The sequence below is a fragment of the Calypte anna genome, chromosome 1, assembly GCF_003957555.1.
Source record: "Calypte anna isolate BGI_N300 chromosome 1, bCalAnn1_v1.p, whole genome shotgun sequence".
Classification (NCBI taxonomy): Eukaryota; Metazoa; Chordata; class Aves; order Apodiformes; family Trochilidae; genus Calypte; species Calypte anna.
In genome coordinates, this window is record NC_044244.1 from 184,403,011 (window position 1) to 184,426,102 (window position 23,092).

The 23,092-nt window shown below is 36.6% G+C and overlaps 1 protein-coding gene across 1 annotated transcript; it reads right to left on the reverse strand.

Annotated features, from left to right (window-relative positions):
• On the reverse strand, positions 1-21,430 carry CFAP300 (cilia and flagella associated protein 300). The gene is made up of 7 exons (XM_030464051.1): positions 21,317-21,430; positions 20,705-20,786; positions 19,042-19,114; positions 13,458-13,624; positions 10,796-10,968; positions 4,750-4,816; positions 1-332 (listed from the first exon to the last, which is right to left on the reverse strand). The coding sequence occupies exons 1-7, from the start codon at positions 21,427-21,429 to the stop codon at positions 201-203; spliced, it is 807 nt and encodes a 268-aa protein (XP_030319911.1). The 5' UTR covers position 21,430; the 3' UTR covers positions 1-200.
• Positions 21,431-23,092: the final 1,662 nt, after the last annotated feature.

Sequence of the window (23,092 nt, forward strand, 5' to 3'; positions counted from 1 at the left end):
TAGCTTCAAGAAGTGTCCATTTTGAACACAGAAAAGTTGCACAGAACTGTCACACAGTAACATCTGTGTGAACGTGGAGCCGTTCTGGACGTGTAATTAAGGCGTGCACCACCCTGGTAAGAAAGCCAGGCAATTCCTACCGAAATTCGTGCAGAGAGAAGGCCACCTCCATTACAGCTGTGGAGCGGCCAGGCTCGGACCTAGTTATCAAATAAGCCTTTACCGAAAGAGTGATAGAGGCTATGCACGTGTTTCTTGCAGGGATCCACAATCAAGTAGGCAAAAGTCTGTTCGTGGCTTTTGCTTGAAGGGTAACATAGGCCATTTTCGTCCTGAGAGGAAGGGAAACAAAACATTATTAGTGGCAACATGGATACCCATACGAGAATTCATAAAAACTGAATGAAATCAATAATTTGTTCCAACCGTAACAGTTTATTTGGTGGCAAAATACAACAAATACACCATAGTTGACTGAAGCAGCATTTTGTCTATGTGAGGATCCTGATACTGCAAAATGCACAGTCATTCTCTCTGTATAGTTCCATTACCCTCCAAGTAAATTTAATATTAATATAAAATGCAAAGTTAAACATGTAAGCATGCGTCTACACCATTAGAGTCCAAAATACAGATTATTAAATATACAAGGGTCCAATTATGTTTCCTTCAAAACAAAAAAACATTTAGGGACTCCATGCTAATACATAAAGCTGTCCTATCAGTAATTCTTTTTCATCGGACATTTGCTCATGCATCTGTTCAGTTTCAAATAACTGCATTTAAGAAAAACCCTTGTCACAGCTCTTATTTAACAGGTTTGAACTGTTAATGAAAACATTTTGTGTGCCAGTCTTCAGAAAGGGTTTGAGGGAATCTAGGCACCTAACTCCAAAATCCTCATTCTGACAAAACACGTTCAGCAACCACCACTGCAAGAACTGGGGGCTTCAGTTGAACATTTTATGTCTGCCCATGTCAATAAAAGCTTCAATGCTATCAGGGCAGCAGAACTTGACACATGCTTCAAAGCCAGTAGTGAAACGAGAAACTAGATGGAGGAGGATTTGTGAGGAGTTGATTTTTCTTCTTTTTTTATACATTTAGTCTGCAAATTGAACATCTAAAAGATCAACATATGTGTAGCTGATACCTTCTATCTTTTGAAACCTCCTCAAGACCTTTGTTCCCCTTTTTAGCCTAAGGGAAAACCCTATATAACACAGAATCAAAGAATCACAGAATGTTAGGGGTCAGACAGGGACCTCAAAAGATCGAGTCCAACCCCACTGCCAGGGCAGGATCACCTAAAGCAGGTCACCCAGGAACACACACAGGTGGGTTTTGAAAGTCTCCAGAGGAGACTCCAGAACCTCCCTGAGCAGCCTGTGCCAGTGCTCTGTCATTCTCACAGTGAAAAAGCTTTTTCTTATATTTATGCAGAACCTCCTATGGTTGCATGTGTTATGGTTAAACTCCCAGACTACAGATTATTGCAGATTGGAGGCACATCTCTCACATCATTTTGTTTGAAGCTGTCTTTCTTGGCATAAAACAATCTTTTTTTTTTTTGACCAAGGAAATATAACAGTTGCAACCTCCCTCAATGGTTATAGGTTCCAATTTCTACTCTAAGGACCATATATAATTTTCATATCATAGCTGTTTACTGACACCTCATTTGCTCTTGTTACCTCAAAGAGGCTGAAACCCCTACTATATGTTCTGGTGTCTTCCTTTGAGTGATTATTAAGACTATAAATCTGAAACTAAGATAAGCAGCATGATAAAAGCACTGTTTAAGATACATAGAGATTTGATAATGTTTATTCACATTTTCCGATGGTAGTCAAATGCCACAAACTAAAAATAACATTCTATTTTTAAGTAACATAGAATAGTCTGTAGCTTCAATTTTTAAGATTCCCATCTCTCTTCAGGTGTGTTTTAGGGATACTCGTGTATCAAACACTGGATTGTCCGTTGCAGTAAGGAGAGCAACCTGTAAGACTTTACAGTAATCAGCATCATAATGCCTTTGGAGCTTGATCCAAAAATAACCTAAGCTTATGCATGAAAAACAAACAAACAAACAAACAAAAACCCAAACAGAAGACTACCAACATCAGGATGTCATTGCTAGTTAAACATTTTTTCCCATTGCTGCTGAAGATCCCCCTCCTGTAGTCCTTATGGAATCAGCTGATAGCAGTTAAGGTTTTGACTGTATAAACACAAAACCTTTTAGCACACAAAAAACCTGTTCAACAGCTCAAGAACAAAAATTGCTTAAATGCTGGTGATGAGGCATCTGAAGGAACTCCAGAATATACCAAACCTGGTAGCAGATAAATCTAATCTAATTAAATGGGTTCTTAAATTTATTTTAATTAGTATAAGAGGTCATAAAACCCCTAAAACACTCAAACATAAAATCTCAAGAATTAACACAGATTCACTCTTGTTTTTAGAGCAATAGGGTGCATGAGCCTGAACTAGGATTCATACCAATTCCATCTGCAGTGTGGACTTCAGTTCAGACATGCAGGGGTGTAATTATTGATTTATGGATATTAGAGCAGGATAATTCTTTTTTCTATGTAGGAACACAGCTAATGAACTGATGACTTAAGAGTACATATGCATAGCATAATGCATAGCATAATAAAGCAATAAAGATAGTACTTCACATCTCTCAAAACTACATCATTTAATAAATTTTTTTTAAAAAAATACTTCTGAAATAAACTATGTGTTACACTGATCTACAACACTGCCATAGTTGGGCTTCAGGTACATAAAGTTCTAAGATACCAATTAGAATCCAAACACTTCAGCTGTAAATGATGTTTTATTATATTCAGTCCCGAAAGTTCTCTAGGGTATTTGGAGTTCAACAAAGTACTCAGTCACAAGATTTAAAATTATTTCTCTTGTGATACCTGGGTCTATTGAGTTTTGATGCTAAACAGATCTACAGATGTTTATAACTACACCTTAGTACCTTAAAATATGTTCATCTCTAATAGCATGCTTTTTTAGATATTGTTTTAAAAAATAAGAGTTTCTTAGCCACAGCTTAAAAAACAAATAAAAAGGAAGTCATAGTGCCAGGATAGTGTTACATGAAGTCCTTAATTACTGGTTCAATTTATTCTTGTACAAATATACTAGTATGTTTATTTGTCCATTTATTAATCTAGATTGCAAAAATGTGCATTCTAACATCTTAGCTGCTTTTCAAATCATGTTTACCAAAACAGCTTTTTTTAATTATTATTTACAGAAAGCTAAGAGAGTAAGTCCATTTCTTTCAGTACAGACCAAGGAAACATGGCTTAAACAGTGTCACCTCAACATTATAAGAACACACTCTATATTTATCTAACAAATTAACTCAGAAGCTACATCTCGTTGCATTTCTGCTAGAAATGTAGTTATCTCCTTGAGAGAACAGTTTCATCACAAGCAGAAGATATTTGTGCTGCATTAGGTGCCTTTCCTATAAATTACAAGTGGAGTTTAAAGAGTTTTGATCCACAGAGTCATCAAACAGTCTAAAAGTGCCATTTAAGCCTTCTTCTATTCTGAGAGAAAATTCTTCAGGATGTTCTTTAGTGGAAAGCAGAATTTCAGAACTCTCCTTCACCTCACAAATTTTCAGCATGGGCAGTAAAGCCAAACTTTGTCTTTTTTCTTTTCTTTTTTTACATTTTAAAATTTTTTTTTTAATACTGGTGATATTTAATGTATAGCAAAGATGGTTAGAGGAGCTCCTAAATATCATACCTTTACCTAAACATGGGAATCTGCAAAGTTCTTATCGATACATTTGTTTCAGAGATGGGGAGGAAACAGAACAAGGAACAAGTTATCAGGGGGTTGCCTTTTTATTTTTATTACAGTCTGCCTCCTGGTAGAAAGGTAAATTTTGATACACTCAAAAAGTTCTTATTTTCAAAATCCTTTCAAAAGCCTTTTATGAATCACACACACTACTTAAAAGATGATGATGATGACCCACAGATGAACAACTGGGCTACTGCCAATTTACAGGGAAGCTTTTGCAGTCTGAAATGACATCAGCTTTTTCTTTTGAAAGTGGGTACATTATCTGGCATTATTACATGTTTTGGTTACTCAAGAAGAATTAGGGATAGTTCATCCCACCATAACAATTAAATGACACCTATGCTCAAACTTATCTTGATGGTAAATGTGTGATTTTGCAAGAGAAACAGATAGGAATAAGATTTGGCAAGGGAGCAGGAAAGGAGGTTAGCAGTCATCTCACCACTTTGACCATTCTGTATTCTAAGCTTCCTTGCAGTCTGTACAGAACATTTCTAGCATTTACATAGCAACATTTGTAAATACAGAACTATACAAAGTCAAGAGTGGATTCTTAATCCTAACAGCAATCTCAAGTAGATCTAAACTCAGAATTACTCAGACCTAAAGATATGGTACTTTTTTTTAAAAAAAAAATAGTTTCTGGATGACTGTTACAATTTGGAGTGTAATCCAGTAAATCTATTTTTAGTGAGCTACCAAATAAAACTTCAGTTGGTAGTTATTGATAGAGTTAGTAAAGCATGTAAGTAGGATGAGATCAGGGGGAGTTAATGAATAAAAAATTTCAGCAACTATGGAAAAATAATCCTTTAAAATGGAATATTGTGTGTTTATTTTCATGTCATGCATGTTACTTGCAGTAAAATCCTGTACCAAAAATTTAGGAATACTTACATATGCAGAGACTCTGAAGACTGTAGAAATAATGCGTATTTCTTTTGTTTCAGGATCCTTTTGAACACTGAAATCCAGGGGAATAAAATATACTTAATATGTGCAGTAACTACTGCTTGTTAGAGTGCTTAACTTAAGAAATACATTTTTAGCATATGCATTATCTTTTCACTCAAACTAGTTGTTAAAATTCAACTCATGTCATATTGACTATGCAAAATTTTGTTGATCACTGTTAAAGTGGATATTATGACATTTAACTGAAAACTATTGACTGTATCTAGATCTTAGTTGGTTTCACTGTTTTCAGCATTTAAAGCACAGCAATATTACCTAGGCCTAGGTGACTCCAATAGAAAGTTTGCATTTTGATACCTAGGAAAAGTTATTCAGCTAAACATTTTGTAAAAATCCTTTCACATTTCTCTCAGAAAAAAACCCTGCCAAGTGAACTCCATCAATACAGGATACAAGAGGTAGCAGCAGTAATAGTGAAGAAATGCAGATATTAGAACATTTTCAGTTAATAAGTAATTATTGTTGATGCTCATTTTTCCTCCTTTGGAATGTTGCTATATAGACTGATATGCAACTTAGCATGGTATCAGTTCTGAATTTTTGTATTTCTAGACTTTTTGTTGTGAAGACTGCCATTCCTTCCATCACAATTACTAATAACACTGAGATATTATCACCAGGCATCTAGGCATTTCAATGTATTTTCAATTTAAGTATTTCTAAACGTGTCATTTTTCGTAGGGTCTGCTTTAAGTGATGCTTACATTTCTTCATACAATGTCTGTTAAGCTATTTAATTTCATAGATTGCTATTTACATTAACTCATGGAACAGTTGAGGCTTATAAAGTCCATACTTACACAGTTCCAAGAAATGCATAGCTCAAAACCTGCCTTGTCAAAAACAGGTTTGGTTGTTTGGTTCCTGGGAAGGGTCCCCATATTGCCAGCTTCCTTGAGGATGTGTGTTAAACAAGAGTCCACTTTTAGACCACAGCATCCTCAAGCTGTCTGACCACAGTCCCTATTACCACTGCTTTTGCAAAGTTTCTTTTTGTAAGAACAAAGCCCAAATCAACCAGCAGCATCTTTGTTGATTCAATCTCTCCAACCAATAAAAGAAATTGACTGTCTGATTAACTGATTTCATCTGCAGTGACACAGTCATGTATGAATTAAGCCTATCCTGTGAAGTTGATCTTTCCTGTGGTGAGTCAGTAACAAGGCTTTCTCAGATTTTTTTGCTGCAACTGGACTGGGACAGCACTGCTGAAACTGGTACTGGCCCCAGTTGTTGGCCTTACCAGCTCTCCAGAGATTACTGCCTTCCCAGCAGGGACAGCTCAACTGGTTCATGACTCAGCTTCTGTAGCACTGCACTTTACAGACTGGCCTTTCAGATAAACTAACCTGGATGTCAGCTTATGCTAATGTCCTGGGCTGTAAACTGCAGCAGTTCAGAAACTGTTTAACCATCTCTGCTGAAATAGGGACAACTTCAGAACAAGAGATAAGAGGGTTAGTGGGATCAGCACTTTCTACCTTATACCAGTATCCCCCAAAGCTACAGATATATCTAAATTCTGGCTTCACATTCTTGTGTCTGAAAATAATGACTTAAAATTTCTGGTTTCTCAATTTTTATGTTATATATATCCAAGATACCAAAGTAAGCAGTGACAGATAATAAGGCTTCCTATTTATTCCACTGCCTTGAGAAATTTTCCCCTTGCAACTTCTCTGTGTTCAAAAGGCAAGCTTCCTGTAAGTCATTTTCCAGACTGTTTATTTCTATTACTTTGGTTAATTTTTAAGGCAATATAATCTCTCTGCCAGAATCAAATGGGATTCTTACCTTATTGACTTGAAAGAAACCAGGAGATTGCCTTTGACAAGCTTGTTTGCTTTATTTCTTTTTTTTATTTCCTAAAAGTTTTGAGAGAAAGCTACCTTGCCTTCTTGAAGTGGGCAGTATTTCCCTAAAAAAAGTCTTAATATTGTCCTTCGTTATTTCCCATTGTTAATGTCTAAACTATTAATTGACTGTGGAAGTTCCATCATAATTTTAATGTGCATCTCTTATCTTTTTATGAAAAGCAAAGTTTGTCATCATCTCTCGATTCCCTTTAGGTTCTACTTATATCATAACTTTACTGGCAGTATTTTATTAGGCATTCCAGACTTTAAAAGAACAATTTGCTGATTTCATATAATTTCATTTATTATGTGTAAAGAGCATGTACAAGGCACAGAAGGTCAAAGAGAACAATGACTATAACATACTACAGCAGCTGTCACCAGGGAGAGACATTAAGAAAAAGCAGGGGTTAAGTAGAGAAAGCAATATTTATCAACAAAGATTCATAGGTTATATTTTAACTAACATGTTTTTGTCATGTGAAGCTATTAGTTAATTAAACCAAAAATACTACAAAAAGGATTTTGTTGTAGTTATCTATGTAACACAGGATGACACTTAGCACTAAATTTCTGGATGGATTCAACTAGTCGCAGACCAATTAATTACTGCTGGATTAGTAACAGAATACAATTTGAGCCTAATTCATTAGGAAGTAATTATTACTCTTTTTACAAAGGAGAAAATGTCTGCCATTTAACAGTTGTATTTGGAATTTTCTAACTGTGCTTGTAAAATATCTAGAGCAGTTAATTTAAGATAAGTGCTGCTTCTCATAATGAAGCACTGTATGTGGAAACGCTTTAATAAAATGAAATCTCAGACCTTTTGGCACTATTTTGAATGCTTGTGCCTTGGAGTTAGAACTCAGAAGAGGCCAGAAGGAAGACTGTAAGGAAGTAAAGTGGGGAAAAAGCTTATAATAGGTGTGCCTCTCATGGCTCTAGAGATTTTTGAGGAACTCTTCATAGCAGGGTTCTTTTCCAAAAGAACTGTTGCAGGACCAACCAGTGGCTGCCTATACCTCTATAAAGTGTACCAAAAGTAGAGGAAGCTCATCCGTGGGAGCTCATTTTTCAGTGCACATCAGCTAGCAGCTACCCATTACTGCACTATCCAGTTTTTTTACCAAGCCTTGTGAGCCCTCAAGACAAAATTTAAAGCTTACAGATTTTTTTAATAGCACAAAAAGTTTTTAATACCACTTTAGGAAGAAAGAAAATGTCCAATGTTATTGCAGCCCAAGACTAAAAGAGATCAACCAGACGGAGGATGGCAGTCTATAAAAGAAAAATTTAAATGATAGTTGTTTTTAAATAGAAATTTGAAGGTAAACTCTTTGGTAAACAGAATTTAAGCAATTATTTACTGAAAATAAGAGTCCCCAAGGAAGTAATTTTCATTGTTTTATTTTCTGGCATAATTTGTGTAAAAATGAAGTAAATGCACACATTGGACTAGGAATTGGAACTTCAGTCAAGACTGTGGCATGAGTGTCTCTCCTCAAAGCGGCATTCCTTATCCTTTCATTGGCTTTTACTCCCTCTAAAAAAGGTGGTAATAAAAGAGCAACATCATTTTGGATAAATTGGGGGCAGGGAGAAATGAGACAAAGCAGGAGACAACTGTGATTGTGAAGGGGGAGAAAAAGTCTGAAATGTCAAGATCAACTTCTCATGGGACCAACAAGAAATTATCAATGAAGGAAGATAAAAGTTTTAGTTAAACTGTGAGTTTCTTCTTCAGTGTTAACACCATCTCCACTGGCAGTGAGAAATGAGCAGACATTTATATGTGAAGAAGTGGAGAGATACATAGTAGATAAAATTGAAGAACAGTTAGGTCATATGGATTAAGTAGATGTACTTCAAAACTTGTGAGGATAGAAAGAGAGCTGTCAGCTGGGGAAAAAAACCCCAAACAGCAGAAAACAGAGGAATGGACCTTGAAATTTTTTGCCTGATATTGTACAAAGAAAAGAAGTAGCCCTTAAGAGAAAAATCAGAAATATAAAGCGGGCCAATAGGGAAGAGATTTGGGGGATGGAAAAAGCAAAGCTTGAAAGCAAGATTTTTAAATTTTTTTTTAATTAACAAGATCTACTCAACACCTCATAGGAATTTACAGCAGAAAAAGTAAAGAGAAGGAAGAAAGGTTTAAGGAGACATGAAGGCAAAAAAAAGCAAGGTCTTTCTGAGAAGAAAACTTGAATTTCTTCAGGAGAAAACAATTCAACAGCAAAGGCAAGAAGGTGAAGGAAGTGATTCAATTTTGCTTTGTCCTAGGTCAATTCAACAATACAAGAGCAGAAACTGTTGCAGTCAATGCAGTGTTAACTAAAACTAAGGATTAGAGTAACACAGCTTTTCGCAAGAGCAGAGTGAACAAATTAAAAGAGAGAGTAGAACTGATGGATCCTTTTGTTCTATTCTGTATTTCTGAAGAACTCATTTGATTTTTGTCTGTGTATGATACTAAAGGAACAAAACTAATCAAAACAGTAACAAACCTTTAATGAGTAGTGACAACATTCAAATTAAGAAGTACACCAATCCAAGTTAATTCTAAGAGAAATTATTGGAACACTCAATTTCTCTATTTCCCTTGTTTTTCTACAAGTACCAACTGTTCTGTAGACGGCCCTAGGAAATGGCCTATGACTAAATCAACATGCACCCTGAAAAGTACTAACTACTAGAAAAGCTGAAAGCTGATTCAGAAGTTATTAAAGTTTTTGTAAGCTTCCTTTGTTAAGTATTACAAAAAAATTTTTAAAATCCAGCAAAATCTTTTGCCTTAAATATTTTGTTTTGATATAGCAAAATATACAGAAAAGGTACAAAAGTAAAGAAATATTCAGGTGATTAAGAATCTAATACTGTCACTGTATCTTTGTTGAGACATATTCATTTTACTCTGTGTTTATCCAAAGATATTTTAAGAACAAACTTGAAGACAAATACATCTTACATGATTTTGTTCTAATATTTTGAGTAGGATCTTAAAATAGGAGATAAAGTAACACTTGGTCATCACATCATTCCAGATAGAGCTGAGAAGGAAGTAAAATACCAGTTCCTGCTTTAAGCAAGTTAAAGCCTTTGTAGTGTACATTCCATTGCACTATTTGGTATCCATATTATCAGAATTCTTGTACTATCTCACTTTTTATAGGTCTGCAAGTGTTCTACATCATTCAGGCAAATATTGTTCTTTATACTATCCTACAAATACTTTCTATGTGTGGCAAAGTATAATACAAGATAAAATTTTAGTAGTATAATTTATGACCTTCACATTGCCATCAGCTGAGCTAGGAGTGAATCCCTGCAGAACTGATAACTATCTCACCATTTCTCACTAGCCAGGAAATAAGAAACTTTGTCTGTGAGAGAAGGCAGCATATGGACATACCAAAACAGGGCAAAACACTGCCTCTTTTTTTTTTCTTTTTTTTCTGAACTGGAGCCTTCAATCAACCACCTCTAATCTCAAGAAAATACAAATGTAAATGTAAAGGTAAAATTAAGAATGCCAAAATCCAACTGTATTTAAAAAAACCCAAACCCCAATACCTATATATGCATACAGAACTAAAAATTTCAACTTAATTATTTAAATCTTAAAATCCTAAGGCAAAAGCAGCTTCAAAGTAGTCAAGACTATATATCCAACACTTATGTGTTGATATTTTATCAATGACAGCAGGAACATATTCTGGTTCTAGTGCCATGCCATGTTTTTAGCAGACAATTACATAAATAACAATCTTTTAAATGGGAGTGAATCATAAAACTCCTATGTCCATTTATGTAATATTTTTTTAAAAGTTTTTTTGTGGGACAATTGCCACTGAAGTTACATGTATTTTGCCATTGAACTACTTTCTACCTTTGATACATGGTATTCTGATAGTATACTCACAAATTGATTAAATACAGCCCTATTTTTGAAGTAGTAATGCATAATAAATTTATACAAATTGACACAAAGAATGTATGTTCAGCACATATATATACAATTTTATAAAACAGAAAACACTTAAAATCATCAAATGGTTTCAGCTGTAAGGACCTTAAAGATCATCTAATTCCATCACTGCTGCACTTACCTCACCAAGTCTTTATAGAAAGCTTTTGTAGTTTCTAAGTATGGTTCAATTACATCTTCAAACTGGCAAAGAGTTCCTCCAATGCAAAGATGCTTAAAAAGACAGAATAGAAATTCCTTCCGATCCATTTCACTGAATAAGTCATAATGTTCTGAATCTTCCAGAAGCAAGACCTTGTGGAACATGAAAACAATGAAGAAGTCAAACAGACAAAAAATTCTTATACGAGATGAAGTTTATAAGCAATGCCAGTGCTTTGCTGTCTGTGACACAGAGCTTATGACCATCTCAAATGTATGAACTAGGGGTGGAAATAATAAGTACTTCTCTCTAAAGGCTTCTTTTAATGATGCAACTATGTTCATAATTTATAGATCCAGTATAAAGCAGAATCACTCTCATATTTGTGTCCACAAAAGATAACGAAAGATTTTTCAAGCATCTTGTTATTCAGTGGTTAATTGCCCATCATACTAATGACATGATCAATAATCTGAAAATAAGCCAGCTGTATTTGTTATGCCAATTAGTTTGTCTTTGGTAACTTTGTCTACATTGGGTTTTTTTACTCTAAGTTTATATTGTTATCTCACAATTGTAAAGGAATCTCAAGGATGTCCCAGAGGAAACTGCTCAAACTCACACCATTTGCAGTACAGACTCCAGTGAGCCTTTATCTGTAGCCTGGATAAACCAGACACATTATCCAGCTGCCTCCCTTCTTCTCATCTGACTTTTGCTGCAATGTTATATGAACACAGAGGACTTGCTAGATGAGTCCCAAGACTGCACACTGCCAGGGTGGACAGGAGTTGTAATTCAGTATGGCTACAAGTGAGTCACAACAGCCAAACTGGAGATGTCAACCCAGGCAAACTGGTCAAAGCTAGACATGACCTTACTGCTCTCTGTCCCTCTCTATAACACCACTACACAACCTGAGTGAAAAAGGGCCTGGGCAGCAATTGTTGTTGATGGCCACCTTATACATAGCCCAGTGGTCGTCTTGGTTGAAGCAGGGGAAGACACGGCAGGCAGGAAAAAACCCTGGAGCTTGGACACTGACACCAGGTGACAGTGAGCCTGCTGCTCCCTGCAGTCCACCCTCCTAGGGCATTGGGTGGTTTAAAGCTTGGAAGCCATTCCTGGAAGATTTTGTCCCTTAATTCTGTTTGCTATCTTATGTCTTCTGAGTAAATCACATTTATTTCAATCAAATATGAATCCTTCAACTTGCAAATGCAGACACGTACATCCCAAGGAAAGGAAAATGGAAGGAAACTCCAATGGAGGAAACTCCAATGCTTTCTTATTTTAAATGTTGCCTCTAACGTTCCTACATCCAGTAAACTTCATTTGCAGAAAATCTTTCTCACATACCCGATTTGTAAATAAATATATAGTATTTTGAACTGCTAGGCTACCAACCACATGTGAAGTTTAAACATGAGTCCTGTCCTTTTCCCAGAACTTTACAAGACAGACCAGTATTTCAGGGCATATCCTGTAACCAGTGTCACTGGTTCAAATACATTGCCTTCAAAGGATTTGCCAAGTGCAAATGAGTGCAACTCTATAATTATTAAGTACTTAGGATGATTATATATACAAGGAAGAGCAAAATCCTGTTCTCCCACACTATGCTTTGCTAATGCTAAACAAACATAAGTAAAAAAAAAATGTCTAGCTTATGAAGTCAAAAGAAACACAATGAAGTCATATGTTGATTAAGAAGGTGTCACAGTTATAGAGAGACACCAGGGTATAGAAAACAGTTTTTACCTCGCAGTAAAACTCCAGTCTAGAGTTATATTTAGTCCTTTTCCAGTGTTACACTGAAAAATAATTTCCATTTTCATCATTACCTCTGTTTTGTTTCAGTGAAAACATATGAAGATGTCTTTCCCTAAATGTCTTCACATGTGATTTGGTCAGACCCACAGAATGGCAGGGGTTGGAAGGGACCTCTGGAGATCATCTAGTCCAACCCTACCCCTGCCAGACCAGGCTCACCTAGAGCAGGTTGCACAGGAAGGCTTCCAGGTGGGTTTTGAATGTTTCCAGAGACAGAAGCTTCATCACCTCTCTAGGCAGCCTCTTCCAGTGCTCTGCTTTCCTCAAAGTAAAGAAGTTCCTCCTCATATTTAGATGGAACTTCTTGTGTTCAAGTTTGTGCCTGTTACCCCTTGTTCTGTAACTGGGCACTACTGGAAGAAGACTGATTCCAAGCACAGGATGTAGCTATAGAGTACAGTCAGTTTCAGTGACCTGGAAGGTTGGGTAAACCAGTAGCTCTGGGCATCATGAGACCTTTCCATTCACACCACTTCTTCTGCCCTTGTAGGCAAATGAGCAGCTGCATTCCCCACATACCCTACCCCCCACACACCCAAGCACTGACTACTTGAGACAGGAGTGGGTAGGAGAAGGTTTTACCTCCTTCTCCCACCTAAAAAAGATAGAGGGCCCACCTGGAAAACAGCCATCGCTTTCACACATTGAGCAGCTGCTGTGACTCAGTCTTTTCCTAATGTGGCTACAGATGCCCAGTTTTACCATGGAAAGTAGGTAATTTCAGGGAAAAAAACAACTGAAAAATATGTACTTATGATACCTAGTAGAGTATGAAAAATTAGAAGACATTAATCATAGCTATACTGACCTTCCTTAATTCATCAGAGATGAGAATATCATTGTAATAGTCATCATAACATTTCACAATATCTCCGTTTTCTCTAACAACTCCTTCAGAGTACAGCCGATCAAAAAATGACATGGAAATCTGTGTACAGGGCACCACTGTGGCCTCGATTTTTGTCACTTTGGAATCTGGAATATATAGGAAGACTTCATGCCAAGTTTCTTGCAATAAATAGGAAAATGTAACAGTTTTGTGTGACATATCTTTTAAAAAAATACAGATCACACAAGTGTGACTCAATCACACAATCCCTCAAAACCTTAAGAAAGCTAAGAAACAAGTGTGAAGAAAACAGTAAATTCCTCTGAAGGCTGCCTTCCATGAAGGCTCCTGTGTCTGCTCCCTCTGTTGGCAATACTATCAATTGAAACAAGATGAAACACCACGTGAACTCAACATCACCTTAGATCACAGCCTTAGGAAATCACATTCCACAGCTTAAGCCTTAAAGAAACTGAGGACAAATACCAAATTTGGCATGAGAAAGGACAAAAGTCAATAGCTGCTGACAGCACCCTACAAAGTAAAACAGAAAATGAATGGAGCCCTGATGAATTTTTGGATTGGTGTTACAGGTGAAGTTTTTAAAAAGTTAATTTTTAGCTACTGAAAGCTTTACTAACCAGTTATTTACTACCAGCACTTCCTGTATGAATCAGAAGGATTCTCTGTAATCATTAAGTGTACAGTAAGTTTTTCTGTAATTTTTCTGTTTTCTGCACTTGCAAGTATCCAAGGTTTGATTCTGTTGTTCATAGATGTCTAGTGCTACTTGAGATGCCCTACAGTATTTCACTTAATGAGACATCAGTCCATAAGGGCAGAGATTTTCTATATATACTGTACAACATATGTAAATCTGTACGTGTGGCACCATGTAACTCATGGCATCTCAAACAGCATCAGACTCCATGCTTAAGAAGCTTTGGGCTCAGTCTAATTCCATGTGCTTTCTTTAAAGTGCTGCTGAACAGAAAAGGGGAGGAGAGCCCAAGTAAGCATGAGTGAGCATGCAAGACAAGGGCAATGTGACTTTGCAGAGATAATATTCACAGCATTCCAGCTTTCCATGAGTTTATTCTTATCTTTTCTCCTCTGAGGGTTCCCTTTATGAGAAACTGGTCAAAACTATCAAAATGTCAAAAGGTTTTTGATCATACAATTAATGATAAAATTAAATGGTGGTGTGACAAACAGATTCACTTAGATGACAGTATTTCAGGAAAAGAAATATGCCTAGAAGGGATGTATGAACCATGATGCTTCCAAAAGCACCTGTAATTTCATTCTGCTCCTAATCTGGGCAAGCACAGCAGAGCCTGAAATTTGTTTCCCCCCACTTCCAAGAAGTCCTTGGGATTTCACCCATACACTACATGGAGATTATTCATTCATAGGTTAAGTACATTAATTTTGGCATCTAAAAACAGGTAAACTGTACCACCTACCTGATCAACACCAATGGAAAAATTAAAGAGAAGTTATAAGTTGATGGCCTGAAAATGTGTCATCTTAGGATAAAATACTGGCTTGAGATTTTATAATTATTTTATTGGACAATGTGATGAAAAACACAGGCTATAGAGAAAAGCCTGACATCTAATTGCTTGGCTTCACATCTACAAATAAGGTTAAGAAAAAGGGTACTTTTTACTAAAGAAAAATGGTTTGGAACATTCTCCTACCTGTCCAAAGCATAACTATCAAAAAACAATGAAATTATATAACTAAAACTACAAGTCAGAAAAAACTCACTTACAGCCTTATAGCCTAAGGAAAAAACAAGTCAATTTTTTAAATTATACTTCCTCCCACCTCCTTACCTCCAGACTCTTCTAACTTCTAATTTTCTAGCTTTGTTTCCAAGGGACAGAATTTTTATTTTACAAGAGCTTTAATAAGACCTAAATTAACCCCAAATATAGCAATGATTTTGTAGAGGCCTATGAATCAAATACTGAGCAAAGACTAATAAAAAAATCAGATGCTGAATGACTTGAGACAAAAGAGACATCTTCAATTTTTCCAGTTATTTATCTCAAAGTACAAGAAAGTGAGCTATTTATAAGGCCTCAGAGTGTTAGGATTTTATTGGGAGAGGAGGAGGAAAGGAGACACACTTCTGCTCTGAAAAGAAGATTTTCTGAAAACTCTCATCAGGAAAAAAGATCAAGAGTTTTGTAATCTATTCAATGGTTCAGAAAACCAAACTATAAATGGAAAAGTTTAAATATACTGTAAGCTCCTGTTCTCAATTTGAGAGGTGAGACTTGAAATTGGAGATCCAGAATTTCCTGGAAAACAGTGACCAGCTTTAATAACACTGTAAAAGTGAGCAATAAAATAATAAGAAGAAATGCCTTGACAGATCTGCAAGTGGAAAACAAAGAGCTGAGAAGTACTGAAGCAGATTAAGGTTCTTAAAACAGTTAGCTCTGGAATATCTATAAAGTGCTGCCAATATACTTTTAAATGAACACATTGCATATCTAGTATGGGGCAGATAAACCCCAGATTAGGTATATTTAGAATTTCTCCAAAGTTTAAAAATTACTTTTACCTCAGATAAACCTTTTGGAACTTATTTATAAAACAGTTTATATAGAACATACATAATACCAGTTCAGTGTGTAGTACCAAAAAAAAAAAAAAAAAAAAAAAAAAGATAAGATATTTCAAAAGTAAAAGGTGCAGGTTGATGATTTATAGTTTTAAAATATGTCTACATTTTTTGCAAACTAAAACCTGTAACAGTAGTGTAAAAAACTGATGATTTAAGATTACCTTCCAGATTTTTAAAGCCTATTCCAAAGACAACTGTTAGAGCTTCAAGTACATATAGCAACTGAAGAATCTTTCTTAGGAAAATACTCAATTTTTATTTACAAACAAGACAGTAGCCCTACACCTTTGAATATAACTTCTCAGTTAATTGACCTTATGCAGATACAGTCCTGCCATCCCAAGGCTGCTGATAGGTGCAAGGCCAGTAGTGTGTCTGAGGAAAAAACACTATTTAGCTTTCCTTGCAGCTATTTAACAAGACAAGACTCAAGACATAAGTTGATATGCATCAAATTTGTTCCTTTTGCTGCTTCTATTTTAGAAATATGACAGTAAGAGATGAAGGGAGGCCTTAAAGCATATGACAGAATGCAGCCATGAAGAGGGGAAGAAATACCCCTGCTACAACAGCCAAAAAAGTGTGGCATGAGAGTAGTATCTGTCTCATGAAAAAAAAACAGAGCAGAGAATATCTTTGTGCCTTGTTGACCTAAAATGTTGTATTTAAATAATGTTACAGCTGGAGCCTTAGAGACAATGTACTATATTGTGGGATCCTACCAGGAACCCCAGCACATGGACAAGTTGAGGATAGAGGTACATGTTGCATTCCTCATGCCACCTTTTGATCTAACAGATGGATAATGAGGTTATTATGGTCTGGTAATATTAGGGTGAGGATAAAAAGCAGTAAAGAGAAAGAAAAAAAATATTAGACACAGGAGAAAAAAAAACAATAAAGAATTAGAGACAGATTTTAGGAAAAGATGAAAAGTAACAGGGAGTAGGTAGAAATAAATATGAACATAAAACCACACCCACTTAATTAAAGGAAAAATAATTTCTTAGTGACAAGGTAAAAGTGGACCACAGCCTGGAAAAAGACATAAAAGATAATGAAAACAAACACTCTTGTGAAGTAATATTATGCTTTATATGTTTTATATTATTCTGACATCTTTCTGTGGATCCACAAACACTTTATGCCCGAGCTCAAGGCAGGGAGGAGGAGGCAAGTTTCAAAGAGCCTCTGTAAACCACATTTATATTATGTATCTCAAAAATTCTCCCCCTGCAATAACTGTAACATTTCTGTTTGCAAGGGGATGAACACAGTATTTGAACTGATGTAGATAATATAATTTTCTTCAGATTTTCTATAAAGCAAAATAAGCCCATTTCCAGTATCTTCTTTCAAGAACAGGAACTCGTTTGTAAAAGAGTTACACTACAGTGATAACTAAATGATATATCTGGATTAATATATTTCCATGTCTGCACAAGAAAATTCTAGTAGATGATTTATTACCTCCTCCCACTCAAAGCTAATTCTTACTATATTTTTTAAAAATGCACATGAAGACTAAGTATAGAAAAATGTGCCAACATTCCTCACCAAAAATAGGCAAAGAATGGGAAGATGAAATTTTAAGAGCAAATGGGGTATACCAGCTGTTCAGGATTTTGAAAGGGAACCCTTCCAGTCCTCAGAACAAAATGCATTACTTCTTTGCTGAGGAAGACTGAGCAGGATCAGGCATTAAACTGGGATACTTGACAAGTGACCCTCTGCTCTTAACATGAGGTATGTAACCTCCTGACCTTCTCTGCAGGGACTGGCAAGTCACAGGCTGGACAGATAGCCCCAAAAATTTCTTGCCTAAAGCAGGAATAGGTTTACCCATGGTTTGAAATATATTTATTTTCTTTTTGCTTGCCAGAGAGAAAAAGAGGTACCTGAGGAGTAAAATGAGAATTTTTTAATCTTATATATTTCAATTGTTTTAACAGCAGGATACAGTGTTTGGAAAATGGATTTTGCTGACAAAAAAGATGGCAAGGTCCAGTGTCGTATATAACAGGGGAACCTTATACCAATTTCAGAGAGTTGAAATGGAAAAGTTAGAAAATTCCCAAAGCTCCATTAAATATTTACACACAGTAAAGCATTTGCAGACAAACCAAAAGAAGTGAGGACTTCCCACTATCCTCTTTTAAAATACTCCTTTTAAGGAAAATATCTTTGGCAATGTCAGAATTCACATTATGCACAAAATCCCATTACATTATCACATGCAATTTCCATGAACTTTTGTGTGCCATTTACATCATTAAAATTACAATTTCAAAGTGGTGCCATAAAATCATGTGCTATTTGCTTTTGGTCTTTGTCCTTTAATGTCTCATCTCCATCTACAGACATAATCAAGAGTTATAAGAGTTAATTACATGGTGACAAACTAGAAGTCAACCTCATGCCATGACTGCATCTAGAGCAACCTATCCCATGGTTCTATTTCTGCACCCACTTTTGTTGTGCAGACAGCAGATTTACACAAGCTTGGGGCTGTGCTCTATCTAATCATCTGCTCTTTCAACTTTAATTTTTAACAAATAAAAAATCTCAGATCTGCCCTACGTAAGGTGGTTGCATCTATAGGAGATTATTTCTCCAAGTATCTGAATAAGGTAGTACTATAATTCCAGAATTAATGTAGCTGATTATGTCTGGATACATGATCAGGCCAACTGGATATCACTGACCATTTGAAAATACATGTAATAGCTTGATTTCTGCATCAATGCAGAGGTCAAGGAAAAAAAAAGTGTAAAATGTGACAATTTAGTAACCAACCAAGTAAGAATCTTATTATTGAGTAAAAGAAGATACACAAATACTAACTTTCATTATTACAAATTGCATTAGAGAAAAATAGTTACACAGCCATTTTTATTTAAGATTAATTTATCCTAAATTTACCCAATGTAGTCCATTGTCCTGAAGATGACAGTAACTTTAAAGTGGAGTTCACATTTTGATCATTAAAAAATGCCTGTAATAGTCAAATAAGAGAATACAAGTTAATGAAATGAAACATAAAATCACAATTTATAGTGCCTTGGATACTTTGAAAGCAACCTCTAAGGATGCAATTAGAAAGTTAATTCTGTATGATCTCTCAGTTTGGATACTAAATATCACATCACGAAATACACGTTTTATAACTGCATGTAGTCAGTGTCTTTTATGTATTCAAGGTCTCCATGTACATAGATGAAGAATTAATGTTAGTCCAAGAACACAGGAAAAGGTTGACTGAAATCCTTGGAGGTACAGACAATGAAACAATTCTATCTCAGCATACAGTGTTGTTGAAGTAAAAAATTAAATGCAAACTATGACAGTAAAATTACATTTTATAAATAAAATTGATGCTTGAAGAAGTGTAGAGACTTAACAAAAAATTACATATACAAGAAATCTGTAAGTTATTGAAGGGATGGAGAAGATATTCCACAGTAAATCCTCCATCTTACAGATTTATCAATTAAAAAAGGACTAATGTTGGGATCTGACAAGTCTAAACAATAAGTCAATTAAGAAAACCCACACTTATGCATATGCATCCAAGCAGAGTGAATAATCACTGAAGAAGTTGCTAAGAAATGTATTAATTTTTCAGTCTCTCCACCACTAAATCTCTTCACTACCTCTGAGATACAGAGATCAGACTATATAATGTAATGTTCCCTTTGCTCTTAATTATTTCACAGCTACTCAGAGTTCATAATTTCATTGCGATATTTTAAAAGTTTTTATTCAAAAGAGATTCAAAATGACTGAGAAAACAAATGCATATTTTGTAAACTTCAGTCATTTGAAATGTTTATCAGTTGGAGATTAATCATTTCTGTGTGAATTTCTTCCAAATAACAAAAGGCTGAATTCTTTAACCAGGATAACAATGTAAACATACAACAAGTCAAAGAGTTGTTTTTAAAACAACAGATGTAAAAACCCCATAGTTTTTAAAACCAGAGCTGATTACTTTTGCTGTCTGATGAACAAACAGATGAACAAATTTAACTTTGCCTACAACAAAAATGGAGGACAAAAAATGAGCAAGAGACTGAGTCCCAAAAAGCAGAGTGCCCAAACTTCCAGTATAAATCAGTGATACCCAATAAATTCCACAATCTTGCATTTTCAGGTGGATCTATGGTGCATATGCTGTTCTAATGGCATGGGGCTATTTACTGTGACAATGCAATTATAGCTCTGAGCAAGGGTACCAACTGCACATACACTGATTAAAGACTCCCTCTGGGTGGACTTCCCAATACTAAAGGCCGTGGCCAAGATCAGCATCCAGTTCAGATTCTTGGGAATCTTAAATGACTAAATTTTTCCCCTTAAAATAGTGTAACACTGCTGCAATATGAAATATTTTTACTGGACAATACAGTTAACCCACAGAGTAAGGCTTGAGCACCACACCTAAATCATCTATAAAGAGAAGACAGCGAGCAGGTGAATAGCATGTTAATACTGCTATGGTGTTTGCTTCTGTGCAGTTTTCCAAGAGATTATCATTTCATGGGGAAAAAAAAGGCAACTTTGAATTTAAAGGACTTAGAACTACCATAACAAATTCATCCTTTTCATAGGGCTTAAACTTCTGGTCGAAACTGAATGCTTGTGCCATGATCCTGCCGTGCATGGACCTGAAATGGAAAAATGAGATGAACGACTGTGCATACTAGGTACTTATTCACTCTGCAAATGAGCCTAGGACACAGTACAGAAAGTCCTATTCTGACCAAAAAGTACTTTTTTTTTTCTTTTTTTTCTTTTCCCCCTCCCACAGTTTTTGCTTATCACTTCCTCCCAGCCCATCATGGAGAGACAGGGAAGCAAAACCGCTGCTCAAATAGCATCAGAGCAACGCTGCGAAATTGAAATGGATTTTGGCTAATTCTGGAAGAACAAACGCGTTGCTCCGCAGAACAAGGGTTTCACGTGCCTGAAAAATATTGAGGTGACTTCCAAACACGGCCGGGAGGGTGAAGTGGAGGGGGTAGGGAGAGGGAGGCGGGTGAGAGACAGAGACACGGACCCGCCAATGCTACACAGCAGGAGTCCTGAGGGTGCGGGGACGGCCCCGGCCCTCAGCACCGCCCACCCTTTCTCCTCCCTCCCACCCGCCTCTCATCGCTCCCCGCTCCCCTCAGCGAGCCGCCCACCCCCCACACACCATTTGAGGAGTCGGTCGCGGATGTCCCTGTTCTCCAGGCAGGGGAAAACTTTCTGGGGCAGGAATCGGAACACGAAGCCCGTGGATCCGCTCCGGTCCCCGGTGCCCGACATCTTCCAGAGCTGCCACAGCCTCGGCGGTTGCCGTGGAAACGCCGCCGCGCGGGCGGTGCGCTGCCGGCTCCCTCCCGCCGCGGGGCTCGGCCGCTCACCAGCGTTCCGCCGCCCACACCCGTCCCGTGAGGGCCGCGAAGGCACGGCTGCTCCTCTGCTAACAGGATGGCTTTGATTTTTACCGGTAAAATTCCCTAATTAAACATAAATCTTTTTCCGCTTCCCCTCTGCTCCTGCCTGTGCACCGGGGAAACTTTCAGGCGGAGCCTCTGCAACATCTGCAGGGGAAGGTGGGAGCGGCACCGCCGCGATCAGCACCCCAGCAGCACCCCAGTAATGTAACGCCAGAAGGAAGTATGAAAAGAGAGCCCAAAGTTATGAATTATCAGCCTCTAATGAATTAGGGATTTTTTTGCTTCCCGGGGTGTTGAGCTATTTTGGATAGCAAGGCTGTGTTTTCAAGCTCTTCCCAGTGGAAAATTTAAGGAAAGTACATAATTAGTAATGAAAGTTGTTTTTAAAAGCCCAGTAAAACAAGAGACACCTCGCAAAATTTGGGGAATGTTCTGCCCTTTGCGGGGAAAGCAGCGAGAGATTAAGTCTGCTCTGCCTTGCCAAAAGCAGCTCTCACTTAGCTGCAAATCTTAAAAAATGTCATTTTCTCAGTGATCTTCTGCTCAGACTAATTAGAAGACCATTTCTAAGAAGTTTAGCAGTAGTTTTGTTTGTTTCTGATAAAAAAAAAAAAGTAATCTAAATCATGTTTGATTTTATTTGAAAGCTGAAATGTGCAGCACACCGTGATGGAGGGGAGCAAGGCTTAAAGTGCCAATGTGCACACCCACATCTCATTGGCCTCTAAAAGACATCCTACAGATTTAATATTGAAAATCTGTAGTCAAACAGGTTTGTATCAAAGAAACCCAGAAGAAATAGATACCATAAACCTACTAAGAAACCCTGTTTTAGCATACTTTCAGGAAAATTCATTGCTCACTACATTCTCACTAAATTTTATAAGTGCTTACACCAGTTGGCTGCAGTTCAGCAGATGAAGTTATTGTGTAGCAGCTATGTGACATTTAAGGAGCCATGCCCCTGTATCTTCTCCATTCCATTTTCTCCAAGTGTTTTTCCACACACTTCCATTTTTTTTTTCCCAAAAAATTCTACTTACACCTAAGCAATGATAGAAAATGAATCTATGCTGTACTTCAAGGTATTCAAATGATAGCATCAGTTCAAGGGTGGATGAAGAAAAAGTGTGCCTTTCTTCTTAGCATTTAAATATGATCAAAAGAGGAGGCACTTGAGAAACAATACTATAGTCTACACCTACTCCAGCACAACCCCCATCAGATATATATATATATATATATACACAATACTACTCTTGCCACTGGTATAACTAGCCAGAGATTAAATAGCCAAAGTGAAAGAACTGGTTTGGGCAGGGATTGATGCATAGCAACAACTACCAAACACATAAATTTTCAATTGTGATTTGTGCAGAATCAAATACAGGATAAAAAAAAAAAAAAAAGTAAAATTTCAGGTCTTTTGGGGCAAAAATTCCGACTGACTTTACTGAGGATTTTCTCTGATTTTAAATGCTCAGATGAATCAAGAGTAAGAAAACCTAAGAACTGGCTTAGGAGGATCA